Source organism: Protopterus annectens, chromosome 3.part1, assembly GCF_019279795.1.
Source record: "Protopterus annectens isolate FY-2018-M chromosome 3.part1, PAN1.0, whole genome shotgun sequence".
Taxonomy (NCBI): domain Eukaryota; kingdom Metazoa; phylum Chordata; order Ceratodontiformes; family Protopteridae; genus Protopterus; species Protopterus annectens.
Genome location: NC_056732.1, coordinates 1,509,063,377 through 1,509,091,132, shown reverse-complemented (window position 1 = coordinate 1,509,091,132; position 27,756 = coordinate 1,509,063,377). Strand labels below are relative to the sequence as shown.

At 41.3% G+C, this 27,756-nt stretch overlaps 1 protein-coding gene across 4 annotated transcripts in view; it reads right to left on the bottom strand.

The window, feature by feature from the left end:
- The window catches only part of SLC4A2 (solute carrier family 4 member 2), a 2,370,566-nt gene that overhangs the window by 831,092 nt on the left and 1,511,718 nt on the right, over positions 1-27,756 (bottom strand). For all 4 annotated transcript variants that reach the window (XM_044067584.1, XM_044067586.1, XM_044067587.1 and 1 more), the window contains one exon: positions 91-253. In XM_044067584.1, the coding sequence (XP_043923519.1) occupies positions 91-253 (163 nt within the window). The remainder of the gene's footprint in view (positions 1-90; positions 254-27,756) is intronic.

The window sequence follows — 27,756 nt, the reverse complement described above, 5'->3', positions numbered from 1 at the left end:
ATTGTTCATTAAGCACAATGACATAATACAAAGAAACCTGCAACACAGTAACTGCTTAAACAAGTTTGGTTCCATCACTGAAAAACTTACATTCAAAGTCTTCTTCAGTGTAGCTGCGGTTCCGATCCTCCAAATCTGGAACACGTACCTCATGCAAGATTTCTTCAAATCTTTCTACTCCTAGGGTCTTATTAAGATCATCCTCTTCCTCACTCTCGAATGTCGGGGACTGTGGTGGCAGATCCTCTTCAGACTATACAAGAAGAGTTTAAAACACTGTCATTTTACATCACTGTGGCTCCATTACACAATATGTGATACCAGAATCCACAACTATAAAGAACAATAAAATAAAATATGCTGCTCAGTTTACAAAAATGCTGCAACTGCTGGTAAACATTTTAAATCCTCAAAAGGATGTCCAACCTTGTTGCAGTTGCGTCACATTGCACTGAGAAAGGCAAGACTTACAAGTTAAAGTAAATGAAAGAATAACAACAGTGTGTACCACACCACTATAACACCAAATCAAATGATTACAGCAACTCTAAAACTGAATTCAAAAAAAGATACAGCTGACGGAGCATAACTGAAATGTTAACACCTATAATTTCATTTTTCTCAAAAGTACAGAACATACTTGACTGCTTCAACTGTTGTGGGTGGCTTGAAAGTCACTAAATGGACCACCATACTATACAGAATGATAGTTGGATAAAAGAAAGTATACTTTCTTCTGATCTGTCTCCTCCTTAATCCCAAAAAAACTAAATTATTACTTTTCTCTCCAACCCTTAAATCTGCCCCTCTTTCCTTTTCTATTGTCTCTGACAATGGCACTATCATTACACCTGATAGTTCCACTAAACTACTAGGTGTTACAATAGATAATCAACTAAACTTTGATTATCACATTGACCTAACTGTGAAAACAGTTAATAAAAAGATAGGTGCCCTCTATAGACTTAAGCCCTTTCTAACAGCAACCACCAGGGTGTCTTTAGCCCAAACTCATCTTATCTCTTATTATATGCCTCCCCATCTTTTATAAACCTTTCAAAATCTAACCTTCAGAAACTTGCCACAGCCTACCACAGCATTGCCAGGTTTGCCATAGGTTCCCCATTTCTCACACATCATTGTGTTAATCTCAAAAAGCTTGACTGGCTTGAACTTCAAAATCTCATTCTCCTACATCAATTAGTTATTACCTATAAAATTCTCCATTACTCTACCCTTCTAATACACCCATACTAAATAACCTTGTTGTCCCTTACAGGAATCTTACTTCCCTTCGCTCAGCTAACAAATTACTACTGGCCACCCTCAAAACACACAATAAAGCTGGGGTCTCCTTGTTTACAAATACCATTGGCTCATACTGGAATAAACTTCCCATAGAACTGACCACTCTAGGCTCATCACAACTTTTCAAAAAAACAACTAAGAAACTATTTTAAAACTCGCTGGCTATGCCCTTGCTCGAATCCTGACTGACCTCAGCTTCCATCTCTCTTTTCAGCTCTTTCCACTACTCTTCCTCATGTCCCTATCACTACCTTTACCCCTCCTCTGTACTTCACCTACCATCCACTTGGATATTACTTTTCCCATAAATTTACTTCTCTTTATATTACTGCAACCTATCATCTCACCTTGTATCTAAATCACCCAGCTGATGAAATCTGCTTCTTAAAACTAGTGCCCTGACACAAAATGTTTATCAAAATTGTTAATACTGTAAATAGTTGAATAGAGTCTTGCGTGAGTTACTGCTTTATTTCTTCTTTAATTACTCTTGCAAAGATTTTGAAATAGAAATCCTCACTCTATGTTTAGTTTTGATATATTACTTTTGCACTGTGACTATGCTACTTGGGAATAGTTCTTTACATGCTTATAATTTCTATCTTATTATGCTATTTTTGTTTATTTTTATCATTATTATTTACTAGTATATAGTGGAGCTTTTCTCCTCGGGCCTCTGCTGAAAATGGACATGTATCCAGCCAGACTAGCCCGGTCAACAAATGTAAAATAAATAAATAAATAAAAAATCCTCCCCATAAAATAAACATGTCGTCCAAAAACCTAACGTATAATTTGATGTTGGCAAAGAATTCTGAATTAAATATACAATTTGTTTCCCATTCCAGTTATACTAAGTTAGCATAATTGGGGCACAAGAAGCCACCATAGCCACCCCTTTATTTTGTATGTATAATTCTCACTTAAAAAAGATGTAGTTGTGATCATACAATAGAAATTAATTCTACTAATAATTTTTTCTCATTAGAAAATGAAGTATACCTCGATATACTGTTGCGAAAATGTTCACATACTTGGGAATACCTGTACATAAATCAGCTACATCAATTGTTAAAAATATCAATTCCTTTTTTCAAGGTTCTTTCTTTAACCTTCCCAGAAAGCCCCAGGAATCGATAATTAAATGACGTACCACCTGGTACACTGGTTTAAGCCAGCTATCTATATAAACTTCTACAGAAAGCATTTTAGATCCTTGTGCCCCAACAATGGATCTAAAAGGGAGATACCCAACATTCTTATTGATTTTGGGAATACCAAATATGATGTGGACAATCATAGAAGAATTATGAACTTATTACCAAAATGTTTTAATAATTTTTATTGTACTATAAATGATTGCTATATTTTTTTATTGAACTTAAAGTGCAGTAGACGTTTGTACATAATGATGTTGTTTCTTTAAATTCAAGTGGTACACTGTTCAATAGGTTAATTAGTAATCAAGCTTCAAGCCGTGGCTGTTATAAAAGGGGAGGGATTGACCTGATTTTTTATTCTGACGTCCTGTGTTTTATAGGACAAAAATGCTCAATTTTTTTTTTTTTTTAAACTGTGGAATTATAAAATGACATTTTGAGAACTGATTTTGGTGTTGCAATCCTATTTCTGGTTGCGAGTAAAACAAAATCTAAGTTTACTACAGCCTTAAGCCAAGTCTCTAGAAAGTGAGACTAAACTGCTGGTCTTCTACAGAGCTATGGTAAAAAGGGTATGACTTGTAAATCATTCATGCGGTTTGGCCTTAAGTCTTTAGATTAGGGTGTGCAAGTGACTCCTAGTTCTGGATCAAGAAGTTCATACACTGAACTAGCAGAACAGGTTCTGTCCACAATAGGCCCGATTGTATGGGAAAATCAATACCGTCAGGGCCGAAAAGGGGTTATGAAGAGAATTTTGTCCTATCATATGTGACATCATCTGCACAGGAGGGACAATGGAAAAAGTGTAGAAAAAGAGACCCACCTAGCTTAAACAGATGGCACTATTGTCCAAGCTTCCACTGCTGTTTCCCTAGTGCAGAACTTCTTGAGCTGTTTATTAAGAAGCAATAATGTCCATCTCTGGTATGATGCACCTGTGAGTAAAATCCAGAAACTGTTCCTGTTCAGCATCTGTTCATGGGAGTAGGACTTTGTCCTGCTTAGCTGGGATAGGATGTATGATGCCTTACGGGTCTGATCTCATGCTTGCATAGCCAACCTGCTTAACAAGGTCTCTTCCTCCCTTGCCCACTTGTTGAAGTAAATCACTGTCATGTTGACTCATAATCTGTAAAATTCCTGGTTTGCCAAATTGGTTTGAAAGCCCTTATTTGCCAAGACAAATGTTTATTTTGTGCAGAAGTGCATTTTCCTCTTTCTCTAGTTTCATGTTCCCTGGATATCAGTTCCTCCAAGTGACGCCCCCCCCCAGGCTATGACCGAGAAATGTCCGGTGGGCGTCAGAGTGTCTAGATCTGGTTTGCAAAGCATTCTCTGATTTAACTGCACCAAAGAGCTATTTCTTGATACAGGTAAGCGGATAATCAGGCACTAAGAGAAAGGGTGAGATGGCTCCCTCCGTTTCTCAGATATCACTGCAATCTCATTATATGAGGCCTTACTAGGGGTACCTTAGGATGGGAAGATGCCAAGTAGCCCAGCATTCTTAGAAACTCCTTTGCAAAACCTTTGTTCAGAGTTAGTGACTGAAAGTGTACCTTGTCTGAGGGAGGACAAGGCCATTAGTGCTCAGTAACCCAACAGTGCCCCAGGAAATGTACATGTTTGAAGAGCATCAGGTGGTATTACAACAGGTCTAGTGAGAGACAGACACTGAAGGCTAGACACTGACAGGTCTAGAGAAAAAGATTCTGAAGCCAAGTCGCAGTGAACTGGAGGGCTTTTTGGGCATCATCCAGGGTTGCTGCTTGGACCAGACAGTCATCTAAACAGGGATACATGTGAATGGCCTTGGTTCTGTAAAAGAATTACTGGACCCAGGCACTTTATAAACACACTGGGTGCAGTAGGTAACTAAAGGACTTGCTTCTAATCTGAATTTTATATTCTCCGATTATGGGAATATGTAGGGTAGGCAGCTTTCAGACCTACAGTGACCAACAAAGAAACAGTAGTGGAAAAAGGCCTTGTAAGAGTATTAGCAATTTTAGAGCATGTTCAGCTTGGACAATTCTTGAAATGGTCTCCAGTGTCGGTCTTCCCTTGGAATTAGGAACAATCTTGAGAAGAAACATGCACCTTTATCCAGTATTCTTGAGTAGTTCTTGCAGAAAAAGCAGAACCAAATGTCTACTATCTGTGGGTACTGGATGGATATCTTAGAATTCCTTTTAAGACTTTCAGTGACTATCCCCATTTCAAAATCTTTATTAATCATTGGTCTTGTTTGAAGGTCTCACATTGTTTGAAAGAGGCATAACCAGGCCCAATATTTAGTAGGCAAGAGGTGGTGGGGTTGATTGTTTGAGGTTATGTTTTTTGGAAGGGAGAATTGAAGAATCATAGGCATTCTTTTTCTGTGTGTTTCAGCCTTTTCGTTTTTCCTACAGCAACCTTTACCTTCTTTTGTGTTTTTTTCTGCCTTTGACAGAAAGGCAGGCTTTTTGATGGGGGCAGCTTTTTCAGTACAGGGGACAGAAAAACTGCATGACAAACTGAAGCGTTTTTCTGTTTTCACTCAGTTTTCTGAGCACATTTACAGATTTTCTGCAGAGGGTCTAAAGAGAAGCTGCTGCCTAATAGGACATAAAGGAGTTCTGCTTTCAAACTGTTACTTGGCTGAGGATCCAGACTCTTAAGTCTCCTTAATGATACCATTGCTGCTGCCCTGCATAATGCAGCCACATGTTATGAAGTGCCTAGCCACCTGGGGACTGAGGATGCACAACTCAAACACTCTTTCAGGTGCTTTTCTTGTACATCCCCTTCTATTTTGACCTTGAGTTGACTAAGTAGAATCACTCAGAAGTTCAGCACATGCATCTGGTAGTTTAGGCTGGGAAAAGGTGGGGTAGGGTAGCAGAGCTGCTTGTCTCCTCATCTCTTCTGTCAAGAAACTTACTCTTTCTGCCACAAGAACCACAAGGATTTGCATTTTTGCTGGAGCCGCAGTAATTCCTTGGCATCAGAATACACCACAAATGAATCACCATTATATAATTATTTGAGGGAATCTTCCATCTGGTAAAATGATCAGGCTTCCTACAAGCAGTGAGATGGGAATTTGTTTCCAAGATGTATTAAAACCTGGAAGGTCCAGCAGCTCCCAGTATCTCCCCCTGCAGTAATAGCTCAGCAGTTTCTTTCCTGCTCCCAGCTGACACATTTATTTCTCCATTGAGGCTTGACAGCCCTCTGATCTACTCATCCCTAGTGAAGGGAACAGTCAAATGGTAGGGAATAAGATGTCTTATCTCATCCATACACCCTCAACATGTGAGATCTCAGTAACAACTGCCTCTAGAAATGTATAGATTCACTGACATCCCATGGGCCCAGATTCTCATGACCAATCACGTCTCACAGGTAGCCTCCTTCAGATCAAACCTCCTTTCTCCTGGAGGGTCATACCAGTCAATCCTGGAGTAAATTTATGATTACCCATCTAGTCATTTACATTATGTCTAAAGGAAGACCGCGATTAGCACTAACATACAGGGGAAGCTTATTTCAGAGGTTTGAAAGACTGAGTTATAAATCTGTCCCTCCGCCATGTTTTATTTATCTGGTGGGGATGATTTATGTAGGCACAAAAAGCTGTATCAATGAATCCAATGAACGACAACAATGTTGAGCAAAAAAGACCTTTATAACAACACAAAGCTTTCAGGTTATACACCCTTTCTCAATGCTTAATACAGGTTCATTAAAAACAACAGTTTAAATAGGAGTCATACAGAATCACATGACATGCAGCCCAAGCATCATATGATCATCAATTAAAAGAATACATTATATACATATAATGACATAAAATGTACAAAAACATATGGAATATATAATCATACATATCACTTTATCTTAGTACGCTGTATTTTAGCCAATACAGGCTTTAAAGAAACAGCGGAATTCAGACCAGGTGGACTGTCAAGCTGATAATCTAATGATCCATTCAAACTCTCTTATTTCCAATAGATTTTCTATATCACCTCCCCTAATGGATGCATAGACATTATCAATCACCCTAAACTTAAAATTATTATCTACACCATGCACATTAATATGCTTAAATAAAGCATTGTTCTCACATGCCCTTCTTATCTCAGATTTGCTCTATTATACGCTCTTTCAACTTCCTAGTTGTTTTCCCAATATAGAATGAAGAGCAAACTGTGTAACTTGCAAGGTATACTATATTATTAGTAACACAAGTAGCCGATACATGAAAAGTGTGGATCCTGTGCGTTAACTGATGCACAAATATACTATTCCCATGCATGTCGTTGGTGCCAACATTCATAATGTCACCACAACTACAGTTACTACATGCAAATGTACCTTTCTTCCTTATAGTACACAGACCCTGTGTTTCGTCCCTAAAATCTTTATAGCACAACATGTTCTTTAATGTCTTTATATTCCTATAAGCAAACCGTGGTCTGTCATCTAGAATTGCCCTAATCTCAGAAGATGCCATTAGGACTGTCCAATATTTATTTATAATACTCCTAAAACTACGTGCCATAGTGTTATAAGATGTTATGTATCTAACTTTCCCTTCCTTGGAAGAGTCACAAAGACCACTACCTACATATTCATTAGTTGACAAAAATATAGGTTTAAAGATAGTTCGTCTATTTGTTATTACAGATGTCAGGTCTATATTCACTAGCTATAAATTCTTGATATGTCTCCTCCAATTGAATTAAAAAACATGAATCATCTGTAGTTAATTTACTTATTCTACCAAACTGTGCCATAACGACACTTCTAAAGACATGTGGGGCATGCATGCTAGAACCATGCAAATATCTCCCACAAGTAAAAAACATTTCTAACATGAAAGTCTTTATGGGGAATCTGCTTCCCACAGCACTATTAATCTTTTCATAATCTGATTCTGATGTACAGCAAACCTCGACACCCAATAGCCACACTAGGCCTGCAATGCAAATACAGCAATGAAACAGGATAAGACAATTCCTTATGAAGATGACTGCCATAATTATGTACTTTCTGTGAAATTTATAAAGCAGGCAAAATGATGGAATGACAGTGTTTTGTAACTGCACATTGCACTTGAAATGAGCTGCAGCAAGAACTTAAGATGGCACAGGTGGACATCCCTCTTATACAACTAACATCTGTGAACGGGTATCCATCTAGCCTGAAGGGGGAGGGTGTTGTGCTCTGGAAGCTGGGATGGTCATTGTGCCTTCAGTAACTGCTGAAGGAGTGAAACATATGAGGAACATTAACTTTTATAATATGATGGAGGCTTCAGGGTGAAGCACCATCCTAGAATATGCAGCAGATTATGAAATGGCCACACTAGGGGCTGACAGCAGACTGTCTTTTGTCATTGTTTACATTTTTCTATGACTGCCCATTGACACGACACCTGTAAGTAGCATAGCGCTCTTTACTACTTCCAATTTCACAGATGGTCCTGATTTTGCCTCATACTTTTCTGTTCTTCACAACATCTGTGATTTTCTGGCAAATCATTAAGGATTGCCATCATTAAATAACATATTTAAGTTTGACTTCTTATCCTTCAAAACATGCATAATGATGCCAAATCTGTTGTTCTAGTAACTTTTAATGTATATTAGAGCAATATTTAAAATCTGTGCCTGAATGTGGCCATTTGTCCTTTTTTCTTGAAGTCTCCGAGGTGAAATGACCACTGCAAAAGCACATCTGTTGCCGTACTCGTTAAAGAGAATTGTAGTCAACAACAGACTATAAACACAAGGTTACTCCTGTTACTACACAGAATGCTTCAGAAATAATGTGCCATAAATGGTCTCATGAGCAGTTTCTTTAGTAAGATGAAATGCAAGACTGTCGACGAAGGCAATGAATCAGCAAATGTGGCAACTGTTGATGTGACACACTGACTCCAAGTAAATAACATGGAAAAAACTGGTTTGATGAGGCTGATTCACATCTTCTATAGCCAGAAACTTCATCTCCTCCCCTCCCCCACGGATGGCATGATTTCAAGAATCACCTCCCTTAGTCCCACAGTCAGTGGTACTCCTAGATAACAAAGCAGGGCAATGTGGGAAAACCAGGACACACTCAACCATGAGACACAATATGTGCATACATATACAAGTATAAAACAGATTAAGAATATCTGTCCTCTGTTTACTTTGCACACAGACAGACTAGCTGCTCGGATACAATACATACTCCTTAGAACTTTACTGCTGAGGTTTTTCCACAGGTATCCCCATAATGACCCTGGACTCAGTATGGCTAATGGTTCCCCAATAAATGCATTTAAATAGCCAACATAGCTGTACTACAAATAAGCTTCAAGATCAAAAAGCAATAACCCTCACTTTGGGTATGAATTTCTCTAATGCTCCCATATTAAATGAAACGAGCTCCAAGACTTGGGTCTCTGACTTGGCAATACGTAAAGCATTGAGCACTTTGGCACGCCACCAAGCTAATATAATTTAATTGCAGTGTCTACGTACAAGTCTTGCTACTGCACCTGTTTCCTGGACACACTTATCTAAACAATTTTCTCTCTCCAAACAAAGTTGCCTCATTGCAACTGTGCTGTTCAGAGAGATAAAACAGTTGAACAGGCTGCTATAAGCTATTGTGCTGCTTTACTTGAAGTTTACAGCTTATATATTCTCAACAGGCACTATTTTACAATAGAATAAAGACTGTGCTGCTGACAACCACAGAAATGTGATGTGTAGTGAGGATGCTCTGCCCTGCTGAATATGAGTTAATAGGGACAAAGACCTACATGCTATTTTTCTCGAACACAGAGAGATTAGTAGTAGGCTGGTAAAAAGAACTAAATGTAAATAAAGATGTGAAACAGCATTCACTAAAAATAGTAGGTCACAAGTTAAATACATGCATAAAAACATGTGCCTATACAATAAAGACTTGCAATTACTATACAGTAGCATTGTTTTCCTGCATCCACTGTGCATCCCTGTGCCTGCTGACCATCATGCTGCTGCCTTGGCTGCCCATTCATTCCCCACTGGGATGGAAGCTCTAGTGTCCATTTGTTCCCAACTAGGGCAACAGCACACAGCTAAAAGTATTCCCCTATCGGGTGCGAGTCAGCCTAGGCTTGGTTACCCAAAGGCAACCATGAAAGTGCCGATATTTTTCTCACCTCTCAGCTACAAGTGACAGTCAGCATCTGCATTACGGCAGGAGCCATCTAGTTAGTTTAGTCAGCCAGTTAGTTCCCAGTTTGTTTACCGGGATGGTCCATCTGATTTCAAAGAGCACCTTTTCAGTGAAGGGAGACAGAGAAAAGCTCTACAAGCTAAATTTTACAAAATACGAGAAAGACGTACATGCATACAAATCCAGCGAATTCAATAGCTATACTTTCCAATATACAGAAAATAGACATGTATACATAAATATAGAACAGGTATATGTAAAATAATATACAATACATATACATGCATCCATAAAATAGAACACTCTGAGATCCACTTAATCATAAAGAACAATGAAATTTAGTTTAAATAATTATAAGGATAACAGATGATACAAACTAGATCAGACAGTAATTAAACAGGTTATTTATAAAGGAACTGTGTATTAGTAGGGATATAGAGTAACTATGAAATACCAAAACAGTAGGTTTCTTTTAATCAAGACGTAGAAAGTTTGTATAGAAGTAGTGTACAAGAATTATGCCTCAGTGCCTTTGGCTCTCCATAGGAGCATGCACCCCCCCCCCCAACAAACATTACCATCAACATGCCAGTGTCCCTCTCCTTCCTGATCCAATTACCTGCTTCAGGCAGCATCTCCATACCTCTACCTTGAAGTGACAGAAACAGTAATTGGGAGCCATTACGCCCCCCTCCCCATGTGGGCACCCGAAAAAAAGAGAGAGAGAATGTACCAACCCCCACCCCCCAGCTCTTCCAGCTCCTAAGCCACTAAAACTGAGGTTGCCTGGGCTGCTGTCAGAGCTTTATCCTCTTGCACCATAGAGCAAGGAAAGCAGCATGGTTTGTCGACTGGAACTGTTACAGTACCTGTTCTGGAAACACAGCTATCAGTGCCGGTTCTGGAAACGCAGCTATCAGTACCTGTTCTGGAAACACAGCTATCCAATATTTTCAAAAATATCAACAAGTAGCTCTCTGTTCAGTTTTCATCATCAGAGGTATCGTTATAAATGCATAAGTTAACTGCCAGTACTTGCTGTCTATTATTATGCAGCAAGCACAGGCTAACCTATGAAGTAGCCCAGATAGCTGAAGGGTCACAGTACAGAAAGTGGAGCTTTTGCTTTGATTCAAGGTGCAGCGTGTACTGAAAGTGCTCTATAATCCTACTGGCATTTTCCCCAGGGCCTCGTTATGCTCATTTCCACTCTACACCTGTATATGGATACCCACTGCTATGTCAGCCAATAAGAAACCAGCAGTTGGTGTCACAACAGTTGGGAAGGAGGGAGTGGTACTTGTGTATTATCGCAACCACATTTCCGAAGTGCCAAAATTTGTTAATGTTTGGACGAAAATATTTATGTTAAGCTTAAAAGGGGTATGTAAACTATTAATTCTTACACTGTCCCATTGTGTAGGAGTCAGGAAGAGGAATAACCCTCACATTTTGTAGTTGTTGTGGATGTACTTTTCCGATGTAACTTACTGTAACCTAAAACCTACAAATAAAATAAACCTGACTTTCTGAATCTTAGTTATCCACTGTCATCTTCATTTAATTTGTTAAAATATGGCAACCTCAGATGATCTTTACTCGTGTAACTCTGATTATTGCTTTGATCACGTGTTTTACACCTCACAGTATTTGACCCTTGCACAGGCAATGGTATTAAAGCCTTTCAGTGGGCTTTGTGGTAGCGTTGTCGCCTCACAGTAAAACGCTGTCCCGTTCGATTCTCAGCTAGAGCGTCTTCTGCGTGGAGACATGCGTGAATGGGCGTACCTTCGTTGAAGGTTGTGCTTCAGGCCTGGCAAGCCGGTACGTAAAAATCAACTGTCAATCATTAGCGGACCGGAGTTCCGCTGTGGCGACCCCTAACCGGGAAAAGCCGAAAGACACAAACAAAGTGGGCTTTCTAAGATGTAGAGAATCACAAGATATGCGTTTTACAAAATGTTGCTTTGATTAATTTTTTTTACCATTTGTTACATCTGCACAGTAAGGGATGTGTCATGCATGTATTCTTGCCTTGTAATACTGGGGAGTGGCATTCAGTATTTCAGCATTGTACTTGTATACTGTGATATTTCAAGTTCCGACATTTCTCCTTGCAGCTGTATTCCCTAAATGTAGTCTACGTTGCTTACAGAATGTCTACATTGCGACTGAATAGTATTTTACACTTTAAACAACCCTTTTCAGGTTAACATGGATAATTTCCCAAAAACATTAGAAATTATGGCACGTTGTGGCTGTGATAATACGCAAGTACTGAGGGAGTTTCTATTCTGGATTATAATACATTTCTTGAACAAAGCATGGTTACAATGTAAATTTCAGTGCATTCCTTGCAATATTGCACTGAGACAGATGCAGTAATTCATACAAACAGCAGGTGGCACTAACGCACAAATAGAAATGTTCCCATAACAACACATGGGCACTAGCATTGCACTGAATGATGAGGCCCATCACTCCTTAGCAAAGCAGTGTTAACTTTTTTTTTTTTTTTTTTACTTGCTCATCTTCATAAAGACAGATATATTTTTGCACTATCTACGTTGTTTAACTCATATTTACATAGGTCACTTGCCAAAGGTAAATAGGGATCTCTAATTCTGTTGGCCTATGTCCCTGTCATTTGCAGTCTAGAACAGTGATGGCAAGCCTTTTGGGCTCGCCGTGTCAAAAAATTTGGAAAAAGTCTATCTTGACTCTGCTGGAGTGTTAGAGCCCCCCCCAACAAAAAAAGAAAATTCTTTACATATTCATTTATTAAAAAGAAATACAGTCCAATCATGTGTGCTGCTCTTTATTAAAAAGTAAAAGACAGCGACTTACACTAGGGAAAACAATATACGCACTGATAACTGGGTTTAAAACAGTGCACCAAAAAATGACCCAACTTTTAACAGTAATTTTAAATTGAACTAAAAAAATATGGAACACATTGCATTTGATTTGATTAACATCAATTAATGACTTTTTTGTTGCAGAGTTTTAATAGACAAGTGCAGGGTCACACATTTCTTGTATTTTTCTTCATTCAGTTTCTCTGGTAGCTTGGGTGCTGGCGAATACTAGTGTGTCACCCAAAATATCGTGATGTGTCATAGGTTCGTCATCACTGGTCTAGAATGTTAATGTGGAATGTTTGCACTCAGAGATAGACAAGTTTTATTTGCTATTATCACCACAAGTTAAAATGGGCAAAAAGTGCCTGTCATGACATTCTACCTCATTTGATGCATTTAACTCTATAAACCATTTCATTAATACATATTACAGACTGCATTCTTACTTCCAAAGAATTTTCAGTTTAATCCTAAATTACATTTAAGCCGCAGGCTGTAATGGCCAGAGATACTTTTTTTGGCTCTATAGGTAGCAAGTTCAATGCTTTAATGTTGTAAACTATAATGTATCACAGAAAGAACTGTGGCTGACAAGCACTCTGTTTATACTCTGTGGCCAACAAGTACTGTTATACACACGCTAAACAGGCAACCAGAAAAAATGCTCATTAGCATTTCTGTAAATCAAAACTATGGACAATACAGACTGGCAGTCATCTCAAAGGATCACAGCTATCAGCTGTTTCTGTAAGAAAATTTTTAAAGCAAAGCCACTTAACCAGAAAGTGCACCCAGGTCACCCTTGAAAAGTGGCATTTGTCCAGTGATCTTACCTTAACACAAGTAATAATGCAGCTGTTCATGAAACCACCTTTATTAGATGGAAAAAATCATACCCAACTCTGTTGACATACATAGATAAAGTCTTGACTGTTACCCATATAAAATAGTCCAATTACAGGCCTTGGCACTGGGGCAGCTGGCTGGGAAGGCAAGAATGAAAAGGTGCTGTGGCTTTTCACCTCTACCTCTGGGGGAAGGGATGAGACGGCATGAGTAGAATCCAAATTCTATGGTGAAATCCCTGGTGGAGAGAGAGAGAGATAGACAGACAAGAGAGAGCAGGATGCTCTCCTTCAATGGGTATGGTGTATAATATACTGCCTCTCACAGACATGCAAGTCACATCCACTGATCACTATCTCTTGGGACTACATGGGCATGAGCTAAAGGGGGAACTGGTAAGGTTAAGTGTAAACCTTGGTCTCTTGACCCTCATCCCTAGTAAAAATAAATAAGACATGCAGCTTTCACCTCAGACGGAATGAATAGACCAAATGAGTGGGTGGGGAGACCTGACAGCTGCTGAAGAACCAGAAGGAAAGCATATCGGGTGGCTCAGTGGTACAGCGGTTAATGTTGTCGCCTCACAGCAACAGGCTCTCTGGTTCGATTCTCAGCTGGGGTGCCTTCTGTGCAGAGTCTGCATGTCCTCCCTGCATTCACATGGGTTTCTTCTGGGTACTCTGGTTTCTTCCACATTCCAAAGACATGCGTGAATGCATTAACCCTCACAGGCAGACAACGTTACAATCTATTCTTTAAAACTAGGTAGGACTTCTAATGCAGTGCATAAAAATGCTTATTTTGCCATAAGGTAATTAACCAAAGATGAACCTGAATATTTCCAAAGGGAAGTGTTCCTAGGCTGCTCTTGGAAGTTTAACCACTTACTACATGAAAAGAGGTTGCCGCTAATTAAGGATTACACGTCGTTATTGCAGGTGCAGAACTGTATGGGCACATGGGGTAATGATCCCAGAAATGACTGTGAGGTGAAAGCGCATCTCTTTCCATACTAAGAACGCAAAACTGATTTTTTTAAACATCCAATCAAAAAGCCATGGTTGTGGGTCTTGCCACCATTCTGTTTGCTCTGACAAGAGTAAAACTACATTCTACTCCCTCGTTTTGCAAGGATCAGCAACCTGACCTACTGCATTTCATGTTTTCATTATTTGTTTTTAGTGTAACTTTACTGTCTCACTCTAAATAGTGAAATAACATGCCTATAAATAGCGAAATAACATGCCTATAAATAGCGAAATAACATGCCTATAACACTATCGTTTGCGAATGTTAAAGGATAAAATACTTTTGCTCTCTTCCTGCACGAGCATGGAGACTTGAACAGCCAGCTGTTATGAACGCTCGTAAGAAACACATCTAGGGGGTGGGCTTGACATGATGATTACGGTCTTCACCTCACTGACGAAAGGTAAAGGGTTTGATTCCAAGGTTATTGGCTAGGCTTAAAACAGTCCTTCAAAGCAGTTAGCTTAGTATGCACCTATGAACCTCTTCTTAATAACAAATCAATTAAGCAAAACTAAGACCTAAACTTTAGATCCTGATAATTATGGGATGGGGAGAGAGGAAAGTAGCAACTGCTCACAAGCAGCACTGGAGCGTCCTGGTATTCACCATGCAAATTTTCTATTCCAGTCACTTCCCTTTTATTTCTGTCATCCCTCATCTATGTAATCCTGACCCCTGACAGGCAACTAACTGAAACCTTCTCCTTATCCAGCCTGGTAACTGGGATGTCAGTGTGTCTCACAGTGTAGTCTCCTATGATCAGAATATTGGGTTGTGGAGTGTTTTGCCATACGGGCTTGGTAATTGTGGCACAATGAGGTGCAGCTTTATGAGTTGTGATGGGAACGGTCTTGTTTGCATACACGCTTCATTTTTGAGGACTACACTAGAGAGACCTTAGAGGTTTGGGTAGGTTACACGTGAGCACCTCTGCATATGTGGGCCTGTGTTGTGTGGTCCTTTCTGGGTGAAGTGAGCGATGTGTGTGTGTAAGTTGCTGACAAACTACTTGTTGCTTTTTGTGTCTGTATGTGAGAGCTTAGCCTCTAATGTCAATATACAACTACATCTCTCGTGTACTATATTTGTCTGTTCGAGAATTAAGTGGTTGTCAGTATACATAAGGCAATTTTTACATTGCCTCAGGATAGCCACGTCTGCCAAGATGGATGCCACACTACTATAAAATGTCAACTCCGTCTACAGTTGCAACAAACAACATTTTCATTCCTGTAAGACTCTCAGTAGGAAACTGCTATTCTGCTAAAATTTTGCCAACCGATCGAAAACTAGGAAAGAGTTGTGAACGGACAATATCAAAGGCATGCGGAAAGTCATTTTCACAATGACACACCAAAAATCATTGGTGAACCCTTAGTTTGAGGGTTACCATCACCATGACTCTATGGGAGAAGAGGGGACTCAGAAATAACCTAAGAAAACATCTGTGCACAAAACAGCAAATCCAAATTTGGAGAGTTGCTTACAAGGTAAGGTTTCATTCCTTCTTCCTCATTCACTTGTTTTTTCAAATTTTTTTTTCTTTTTGAAAGAAGGTGCCCATTTAGCCTGGATTCACAGTACCCAGATGACCAGAGTTCAACTAGTGACTTGGAAGTTGGGGGTGGAGAGGAGATCAGGCAGGTGCAGGATGGCAGTTGGAGTATGATACAAGCTCACCCATCCTGGGGGAGAGGCAACTAGGTCAGCTGTTGTCCTGAACCTAACAGAAGCTGGATGCATACCAGAACAAAGACACATCAGCAGCAATTAGAGAAGGGAGGCATTCCCACCAAGCAGCATATGCTGTAAATGGGATTAGACAAGTGCAATACTGTGCTTATGCAATGGTCAGCATTGTCAGCAGTGGTCAGTGGGCACTGGGAATTGGTGGTTAGGAAACTGCTAAAACAATGCTGAATAGCTCTTTCTGTACTGACAGGATAAATAGACTAATTTATTCATGGGGGATTAATGATCCTTGCCAGGCAGAGGAAGCATAAAAAGACAAAGGCAATTAAAATAAAATACAGGTGACCACTCGGTGGAGGTTGTAGCACCAGTGAGAGTTACTCGTGGTAACGGACTCCCACTTTACGATATCCATCTCTGTTTTCCTGAGGTATGCCATGGAAGTTCCATGACTTCCAAAGTACAGTACATTGCACATATTTTAGCAGAAATTCTCCTGAATCATTTTGCTGAATTGTCTCCCACATCCTTGCATTTCCCAGTAAAACACAATGCATGTTATCATAGTTATAATGCATGTCATCATAGTTAGAAGGCCAGATGTGAATACATTTAATAGACATCCAGATCACACAAACTGAAAAGCAGTGTAAAATGTAGGGCTTAATCATACATTACCAACCCACTGTCACTTATCTGTAGCAACTGGAACTTAAATCTGCAGTATATTAAGTGGTAGGAGTAGATCAAAAATTGGGTATGACACAGCATTAACCAAGGATGCAATTCTGAATACAGTTTATAGTGCACTGAGTGCAGCAATTATGCTACAAAAACAGGAATAGAGGAGCTTAAGCTCCTTTCAGATGTTAGAAATATGCTTAACCTTTTCCTAAGCACCACTATGCACTGACTGCCTCTCATGCTGCTGAATGATAGTGCCAGATGACAAACAGTAATTGTAGAAGGTAAAACAGCTTAAAAAGTGTTAAGCACTTTGCTCTGCCGTGCTTGTAAACAAAACTTCAGCAAAACAAAGTGTCTAACAGCTTTTAAAGCCATGTGCTCAAAAGTTTAACTGCATTGTTTCAGTAACTGATGGTTAGTACATGGAGCAGAAAAGGCTCTAAGCACTACAAAGCACTATAACGGAGGTCTCACTGATCATAACTCTTACTGTGGTTTTGACATGGAAGCCAAGAAATTTACCTCCAAGTGCCATCTGCTGTAGGTCTTTTGCTCAAATATAAGAGAATCACTTGGGGATAGTCAAAACAATTAGTATTTCCAGAGCCAGTATGTTACTTTCACTAGCTGAACGGAAATGTGACTAGATCTGTATCTGAAAAGGATGATTTGTACCAAACATGTATTTAAGATGCAGATTTACCCACATTCCTTTCAACTAGTGAAAATACATGCAAGTTAGTGTTCCTACTAAGCATTTTATTGGTTCATAGGTATTTACTAGGCTAACTACCACAATGGTCTTTAAGCCTAGCCATGCATCCTAAGTTGCTGACAAGTTCCGATACCCTTGATAAGTGTAAGCAGAAGTTTAGGAGATTAACCATTTACAAGCAGGGCCCTGGGAGGTGAACCATTTACATGTTGTCCATTAGAGACATAGGTACCAATGCAGGGATGAATTTCCCGTTCCCCATCCAACTGTCCAAGTTGCACTTGAACTGGGTTAGGGAGCAACTCTGATTCACATGGATGGAGGGCCTGTTCCACAGACAGGGTAGTCTCTAGGATACATAGCTGTCTCTCCAGCAAGTCTTATATCACAGTCAAGTCTTTAAAACAGGTAATTCTGGTGCTGTTTGTTTTGCGGAAATACAGGAGGTCCAGATTGGGGTCGGACAATGCCCTGTATGCTAGGCATAGCTCTCCCCTCAAAAAACTGTAGGAGACAGAATACAGGGATATGGCCTTGAGGCGGTCTGTGTAGGACATTTTATTTACACCTAGGTTCATAGGTAGGTACTAGGCTATCGGCCCTAGGGCCTATACAAGCCCAGCCAAAAAGGTACCCTGGCTTTTGCCACCCAAGAAAATTATTTTCCTGTGCCACTGTCGAGCAGAGCCACAGAAGTGATCTCTGGGGTCGAGCATAGCCACAGAAGTGATCTCTGGGGTGAGTTTCCTATTTCCCATCCAATCATCAAGATTTTTCTTGAAGAGTACTAATGAGGAGCTTTGTTTGATATAGATAGGTAGTTTAATTCCAGAGAATGGGAAGTCTCTGGGACAGGAATCTATCCCTCCAGCATGTTCTGTTTATTGTGGTGACAAGGTTTAGGTCCCTAGAGCGTGTAGCTCGGAGGGATTGGGACTTCTTTAAGTGGAGCATGTCTAACAGCTCTGGGTTTGACATAGCTTTGTATGTTAGGCAGAGACCACCTCTGAGTAGGCGATATGCGATGGAATAAAGCTGGAGTTTTTTGAAACTGTCTGTGTACGGCATCTGTTTGAGGCCGGTAATCCTCTTTGTGAGGTATTTCTGCGGCCTTTCCAGTTGCTGTAGATGTCTTGTGAGGTACATACCAAAAGGGGTGTTGTACTCTATAATGGGTCTAATGAGTGATTAGTAGAGGGGAACAATGACCTCTTTTTTTCTGGATGAGAAACCTTTTGTGATGAGGTGTGCCATGTAGAATGATTTCCCGACTACTGTAGCGATGTGATAATCAAAGGAGAGACTACTGTCCCACCTGTGTCCCAAGGTCTCATCACATTTTGGGTGTTAAGTATGCTACCACCTATGTTGTAGTTCATGGGTGCAGAGTTTTTACCAAAGAGGATGACAATGCACTTTTTGGCATTGAGCTTGAGGCCATAGCTTTGACACCAGGCATGTCTCAGTGAGGCCCTTTTATAGGATGTCCACATCGTTAGGCGTTTTGATTATGGCTCCTAGTTTGCAGTCATCTGCGAACTTCATTAGCCAAAGACCTTCACAGGAGAGGACCCAGGACTGAACCCTGTGATACTCCACTTGTCACTGGTCTGAAGTCGGACTTGGAGTCTGCTACTTTCACAGTGTGGGTTCTGTCAGTGAGCCAGTTGGCAACCAATCTTGTGACATAGGGATTTATATATGGCTTTGGTGACTGCTTCAAAGAAGTCTATCAGATTTAGGAGACATGATCTGGCTTTTACAAACCCGAACTGGGTGGGGTCCAGAGTTTGGAGATTACCAATGTCTTTGTTTATAAGTTCCATGATGATGCATTTCATGGCCTTGCACACCAGGCTCGCCAGGCTAATGGGGTGGTAAGTTCCCAGGGTCCGTGGTGGCTCCCCCATTGTGGAGTGGGATAACAGTTGCTGTGCGCCATTCAGAGGGCACAAAGCCTGAGGTGAGGCTATGATTGAACATGGTACTTAGGTGGGGTGCCAGTTCGTTCTGTAGATCGTGTAGAACGCAGCCTGGGATGTTGTCTGGTCCCATGGATGCTGTGTTCTTGGCTTTGGAGAGTGTGGCTTTTACCTGTGCAGCCGTGATTTCAGATTCTTTGCATTCTTCCAGTATAGAGATGGGCTGTTTAGGGGGTGAGAGGGGGTAAAGTTAGCACAGAACTTATCTGCCAGGATGTTGGCAATATCAGCTGGGTCTGTATATTTAGTGCCATTGTGCTGCAACTCAGAGCAGATCTGAGTGTTGCCATTGAGATTCTTGACATAGCTATAGAATGCTTTGCAGTTGTCTTTAGAATCAGTGGCAATTTTGTTTTCGTAACTAGCTTTGGTTCATAGGTAGGTACTAGGCTATCTACCCAAAGGCATTTATAAGCCTAGCCAGAATGTGTTGGCTTTCGCTGCCCCCATAGATTAGTTCCCTATGCCTCTGACCAGCAGAGCCACTGAAGTGATCCCAGAGGTAAACTTTCTGTTTCCCATCCACTCGTCAAGATTTCTTTAGAAGAGTGTTAGAGAGGAGCTCTGCCTAATGTAGATTGGGATCTTGTTCCAAAGCATGGGAAGTTTCTGGGACAGGCATCTATCCCTCCAGCACATTCTATTTATTGTTGTGGTGAGATTTAGATCCCTAGAGCGTGTGGCTCGCGGGGATAAGGTTTTCTTTAGGTGGAGCATGTCCATCAATTCTGGGTTGGACATGGCCTTGTATGTCAGGCAGAGATCACCTCTGAGTAGGTGGTATGCAACAGAGTACAACTGTAATTTCTTCAGTCGAGCTGCATAGGGCATCTGTTTGAGGCCAGTGATCCTCTTGGTGAGGGACTTCTGTGGTCTTTCCAGCTGTTGCAGATGTCTTATAAGGTACATCCCAAATGGGGCATTGTACTCTATGATGGGTCTGATGAGTGATGAGTAGAGGGGTACAATGACCTCTTTTGATCTGGATGCGAACCCTTTTGTGATTAGGTGGGCCACATAAAGGATTTTCTAACCACTTTGACAATGTGATTATCAAAGGTGAGATTACCATCTACTTGGGTCCCCAGATCCCTTATTATGTCTTCTGTATTTAGGGGACTACCACCTATGTGGTAGTTTGTGGGTACTTTGTTTTTTCTAAAGGGGATGACTATGCACTTTTTGGCATTTAGCTTGAGGCCATGAGTTTGACACCAGATAGCCTGTGAGACCCTTTTGGAGGATGTCTGTGTCAGCCGGAGTGTCAATTATAGCCCCTAGTTTGCAGTCGTCTGCGAACTTGGTCAGCCATAGTCCTCCTGTGCTTGCCTGTACCTCTGAGAAGTATATGCCGAACAGGGGGGGGGTCCTAGGATTGAGCCCTGCGGAACTCCACTTGTAACCGATTTAGAGTCGGACCTAGCTCCTGCAACTCTCACCATGTGGGTTCTGTCCGTGAGCCAGTTGGCAATCCATCTGGTGACGTAGGGATTTATGTTTAAGCTGGTGAGCTGGTCTATAATACCAGAATTGGGAATGGTGTCGAAGGCCTTTGCGAGGTCTAGGTAGGCTTTGTGTACCAACTTTCCCTCATCTATAACCTTGGTAAATGTCTCAAAGAACTCCACCAGGTTTAGGAGGCATGATCTGCCCTTAAAGCCGAAATGGGTAGGGTCCAGTGTTTGGGAGGTTCCCAATGTCGCTGTTAACGAGTTCCATGATGATGTGCGCCACAGCCTTGCAGACCAAGCTAGTCAAGCTTATAGGGCAATAGTTCCCTGGGTCTGTTGTGGCTCCACCTTTGTGGAGCAGAATAACTGCTGCTGTGCGCCACTCTATGGGTACGTAGCCTGAGGAGAGGCTGAGTTTAAACTGTGTTTAGGTGAGGGGTTAGTTCGTCTTTGAGCTCGTGTAGGATGCAGCTTGGGACACCGTCCAGTCCCATTGATGCTGTGTTTTTGGCTTTGGAGAGGGCTGTTTTAACCTGAGTCTCTGTGATTTCAGGGACTCTACATTCTTCTGGTATGGCTATGGGCCATCTTGGGGGTGAAGTTTGAGATGAACCTGTCTGCCAGGATGTTGGCGATATTGGTCGGTTCAGTGTATTTTGTGCCATTCTGCACTAACTCCGAGCACATCTGAGCATTGCAACTTAGATTCTTGACATAGCTAAAGAATGCCTTGTGGTTATCTTTGGAGCCCTTGGCAATTTTTCTTTCAAAGCTTGCCTTGGATGATTTTGAGGGATCGTAGTTTCATGCTGATACTGCTCAGGGATGTCTTCCCTTCTTGGGATTTTACTCTTTTCTGTCCTAGTTTCCTCCTTCTATTTGTATAGCTTGTTTATGGCAGGAGTCCACCAGACTAGTTTCCTTTTCTTGGAGAAGTGAGTCTTGGTTTTGCTTGGGATGGCATGATCCATGCATTCATGTAGGTGCCTGTAGAATGCATTAGTAAAGAATTTTGCAGCTTGGGCAGCGTTATCCCTCAGCATAACTTTGAAACTTTACACCTCTGTCTTCAGTAACGGGAAGTTTGCTTTTGAAAAGTTTTTCACGGTGGTTTTCTTGTCCGGGGCTGGGGGCGGAATGTGGATATCCAAAGTGATTTGTTTATGGTCAGATCTAACCAGTGAGGGGTTGACCTCCGGTGTGGAACACCGGTCGCCCATGTTGGTGATGACCAGGTCCAATATGTTGTCACCTCTGTTGGGAGTGTTGACCAGTTGAACCAGAGCATTTGAGTTTATAAATTCTAGGAAATGCTGGGCAAGGGAGTTAAGTACTTGAGTAGTTCTCCCAGTTAATGTTTGGATAATTGAAATCACCCAATATTAGAGTGTTTGGTAGGACCTTTATATCTCCCAGTGTTTCCAGGAACGCGGAATGGGGGTCCTGGGACATGGTGGGTGATCTGTAGCAAGCTACAATTTGAATTGCAGTTTTGCCCATTGTTAGTTGCACGTGGATGATCTCTGAAGCATCATGCCGTGCCACTAACCTGGAGGTGTGGGTATCCTTGATGAATATGGATATGCCCCCGCCTTTTGTATTTTGGTTTGGGTTCTGTGGCCGAAATGTATGGTATGAGTTGTAGCCTGGTAGTGCCGGGGTGCTCTCTGGAGCCTTAAACCAGGTTTCTGTTACTGCACATATATTGATTTTTTACATACCGAGGGACTGCCTAGAGTGCGTGCATTTTGAGGTTTAGACTTCTGGCACTGAGTAGCACTACCCTCAGTTTTCTGTTACTTGTGCTATTTATGGCAGTAGGTTTGTCTTTTGAGGCTTGCCTAAAAAAGGCACTATGGTGGCGGCAAGAGCCTTGGCCAGTATTCGAAAACCTAAGTGTGACATGTGCAAGCCGTCTCTAGCGAAGCAGCGTGGCTCGTCGAGCATGTCATCCCAGGCGGACAGACACTGGAACCCCTTTGAATGACACCAGAAACTTAGCCAATTGTTGAAATTGAGAATTTTTTCTTTATACTGTGGTATCATTCTTGGTGAGGGCAGAATGGTATTCAGGGTCAGGGTCATACCGGCCTGGGCTATGTGATCAGAGAGCTCTTCCATGTCTCTCCATGTAGTCCAGAGAGGTACGGCTCAGATCATTCACACCAACAAGGACAATGACAGAGTCATATTTGTACTTGTTCTGTATTGACCTGAATGCTTGTGTTATGTGGCAGATCCTGGCGCCCGACAGGCAACTAACAGTAACCTTCTCCTTATTCAGCCTAGTGAGTGGGATGCCAGTGTGCCTGACTATAGAGTCACCTATTACTAGTATGTTGGGTATGTTATTTTGCCTTAAGGGCTGTGATTGCATGGCTCACTGGTTTTGTGAAGTATGTGTTTCATGGTTTGTGTTGTGGATGGAGGTTGCTTGGATGTTTGCTTTGGAGGTCTCTGTTGGTTTTGTGGATTTTTATTTAGAGCCTCCAAGTATGTTTTCATGCATTTATGTGTGTTTTTTTCCAGTGCTGCTTTAATGGGTTTATGTGAGACTGGTGGTGTGTTGCAAGTATTTCCCCTCTCCTCTTGACTGTCTGATCCAGTCTTGGGTTGAGAGAGCTTAGCCTCCAGTTTGGCTGTATAATTGTATCTCTCGCATGTATTAGTGTTTGGTGGTAGGAGGAGAGGGTTGTCTGTGTACTTGAGGCATTGCCTCAAAATGCCCAGATTCACCAGTTGGACTGGAGAGTACACCTGAAACTGCCCTTTGGACATGCTTGGATAGATACAGTGAACTGTTACTGGATGGCTGGTAAGCTCAAATAGAGAGCCTTGTCCTTCTGTACAGTACAGGAGGGTCTAGTGCTAGGGTTTATAAGTGCTTGCTATAAATTTTGAGTAAGTGTCAGGTTGAGAAATGAGTGGCTTGAATGCTTAAGTTGAAGGTTTGTCTAGTTCCAAAGGAAAAATTGAAGAGGAGACTTTGTGAATCGGGAATAGTTTTACCCTAGCTAACTTGCGCTGCCCGGCGCGCAAAACTGGGCAAATACGGTATTGGTATTTGGAGGATTTTATCAGGGATCACAGCTTCTTACTGAGGCTGACCAGGGAGCTCCTCCACTCATGGGATTTTACTCTTTTGCAACATTTTCTTTCTTCTGTTGTACAGTTTGCTTATGGCAGGGGACCACCAGATTGGCTTCCTTTATTTGGAGGATAGCGTATTGGTTCTGTTTGAGATAGCACGATCCACGCACTCATTTAAGTGCTTATAAAGTGCAATTGTGTAGTATTCAGTAGTCGTATTGTCCATTTGCATGGGTGTCATGAAGTTCACCACTTCTGTCTTAAGAAGCATGAAGTTGGCTTTGGAGAAATTTTTTACTGTGGTTTCCTTAACGGAGGGTGGGGGCAAGATGTGGATATCTAGGGTAATTAGCTTATGGTCGGATCAGACCAATGAGGCAATGACTTCAGGTGTGGAACACCGGTCACTCATGTTGGTAATGACTAGATCTAGGATTATTGTTGCCCCTGGTGGGGGTGTGGATAAGTTGATCCAGGGAATTGGACCTTGTATGCTTTTAATACGGAACCTCTGTGGACGTTCCAGTTGTTGGATATGCCTGGTTAGGTATATACCAAAGGGGGCATTGTACTCAATGATAAGTCTGATAAATGCCGAATACAATGGAACAATGACTTCCTTGGACTGGGATGCCACACCTTTGTTTTTAAGTTGCACAACATAGAATAATTTCCTTACTACTGTAGACATGTGAAGATCAAAGGCTAAATTACCGTGTGTGTCACCAAGTCCGTGACTACTGGGTCAACTTTAAGGGGTGTGCTGTCAATAAAGAACATGCCCAAATTTGGGCTCAAACCCACGACCCTGAGATTAAGCGTCTGGTGCTCTACTGCCAGAGCTTAATACCCTCACTCAGTGTGCAGGGTAATTCTGAGTGTTTACTTCTCTAGTATATTTAAGTCTACAAAATGTTTTAAAGGATACTTGCAATTAACTTTTACTTTTATAATCAATTGAACACATTTTCTAAGTGTTCTGTTATACTTGGGTACTGTATCACTACATATGGTGAGCTAAGAGCCATAATGTATTTTGTCAAAGTATACAGCATTTATTTAGGTCATTGTTTCAATAAAAAGCTTTGTAAACTTTTTTTTTTTTTTAAACACTGACGAGACAGCCTATGTTTTTCCATAGTTTGTCACTGAGGTTTATGGGTGATCTTTCTCCTCGTTGGCAACAGCACAGGAAAAACAAATTTCAAAGCACCCCCCTTAAATATTTGCTGTTGGAATGAAGATCCTAATCGGCGTTTCCTCCAGCATATATGGTGGTGCAAAAGGTGAGTTGTGCAAGTTTGGCAAAACACTTCAAAATAGAAATACTGTGCATATGTAGAAAAAAGAAAAAAGAAGAGAAATAGCTGACAAATTCCAATGCCCTGTAAATAAGAGTTTAAGCAACACTTTCCTTGCAAAGTCATGCACAAACCTAACTTCTAGATCTGCCTCAGGACTGCTTTTGCTGCAGTTTGATTGAACTTGCCTTAATACAAACATTGAAATTACGTGTACTTCAACCACTCCTACATTACATAAATAAATGTATATGGAAAATATGTGCATTCGTCTGCTGAGCAGGTCTGTATATGTCTATAACAGCATTTCTGCAGCAGTGGGTACTACACTAACCCTCCTCCCAAACGATGGAAGGCAAACAAAAACTCACAAAAGGCACCTTTATTTTCAACCTGTTCAGTAAATCTTTAGAAACTATTGATTGGTCCACACCCAAAAATTCTATGACTACATGGTTAAAAAACAAAACTCAGTGTTAGTTATTTTAATAAACTAAGATACATCTCTACAGCACAATCAGGGCCACTAACTACTGCTTGTTCTTACCTTCAAAAACATAAATGGTCAGGCCCTTTTCCCCTCACCACACTACATTTAACAACCACTCTTCTCTTTTTCACTCAGTGGTTCATTTCTTTCCAAAAGATGGGGGTGGGGTATAAGCAAGTTAGGTCTCTTCAGTCCTGGCCTACATTTGTAGTATGTGCACAGTCTGCATGTCCTCCCTTTTATAGGTTCATAGATGTGTACTAGGCTAATGGTCCTGGAGCCTTTTACAAGCCTAACCCATAGGATTACCCTGGCATCGTGCCACCCGACCTTAGTTCCCAGAGCTTCTGTCGAGTAGAGCCACTGTAGTGATCCCCGGGGTGAATTTTCTGTTTCCCATCCACTCATCAAGGTTTCTCTTGAAGAGGGTCAGTGAGGCGCTCCGCTTGACATGTATGGGAAGCCTATTCCATAGCATGGGCAGTCTCTGGGTTATGAACCTGTCCCTCCAGCTTGTTCGGTTGATTGTGGTCTCTGGAGTGTGTAGTGAGGAGGGATTGGGATTTCTTTAGATGTAACATTTCTAACAGAGCTGGGTCACACACACAGTTTTATAACCTCAAAGTGTGAGTTTTCACCTCATTCAATGGTACCAACACTCACCTACCCACAAACTACGGAATCATCCTCTGAAAGTCCCCTCCCTCCAAAATCGACTCCAACCCTATCATACCACTATGCTCCAGCAACATAAATCAATTACAGGTAACTAAAACCCGGAACTCTGCTGGAGAAGCTCTCTTCTCCTACTCCTTAGCAAAATTATGGAATACCCCTCCTCACACTATAACGTCTGTGTCATCATACACTAACGTCAAAGCTGCTCTAAAATCTCATCTAAAAGAGCACTGGACATGCCCCTGTAACAAACCTCTCTAACATCTCTACCCCAACCTCTCTAATCCCTTTCTTCCACCCCTCTAACTCGGATTACAGCCAAATGAATTGCTTGTAAACTTATATCTCAGCTGTAATCTTAGCCACGGTTATTCTAGGGTAACAGCTGCTAGCTCAACTATTCATAGGTAGGTAACTAGGCTATCGGCCCTGGGGCCTATACAAGCCCAGCCAAAAAGGTACCCTGGCTTTTGCCACCCAAGAAAATTATTTTCCTGTGCCACTGTCGAGCCACAGCCACAGAGGTGATCCCGGGGTGAATTTCCTATTTTCCATCCAATCATCAAGATTTTTCTTGAAGAGTGCTAATGAGGAGCTTTGTTCGATATAGATAGGTAGTTTATTCCAGAGTATGGGAAGTCTCAAATACTGGCTAGTCTTTATGGCACCAATGATGTGCGTTGTACCATTTAACTAAATAATTTCATTTTGAACTATAACTGTTACTACTATTGTTAAACAAAACCTACCTATACTTTTTGTAACTTGTAATTGTTGTTTTTAATTGCTTTTCTTGTGGGGCTTTTCTCCCCGGGCCTCTGCTGAAAAAGGATCTGCGTCCAGTCGGATTTTCCCAGTCAACAAATGTAAATAAACAATAAATAAATAATAGGTCAAGCAGACTTGGCTTAGTGGTAAATCACTTTGTCTAGGGTGTGCAGGGTCCTGGGTTCAAGACGTGCAGGAGCTGTTTATTTCGTGCCCATTGAGTGGCGCACAGCTACAGTTATCCCAATCCACAAAGGGGGATCCATCTTGGATTCCGGGAACTACTGTCCCATCAGTCTGACAAGCCTGATCTGCAAGGGCATGGAACTTAGAAACAAAGACACTGGCAACCTTCAAACACTGGACCCCACCCAGCTTGGGTTCATGAAGGGCCGATCTTGTCTCCTGAACCTGACTGACTTCTTCGAATCAGTCTCCAGAGCTGTGGACGAGGCTAAGATGGTCCACACAGCCTACCTGGACCTCACTAAG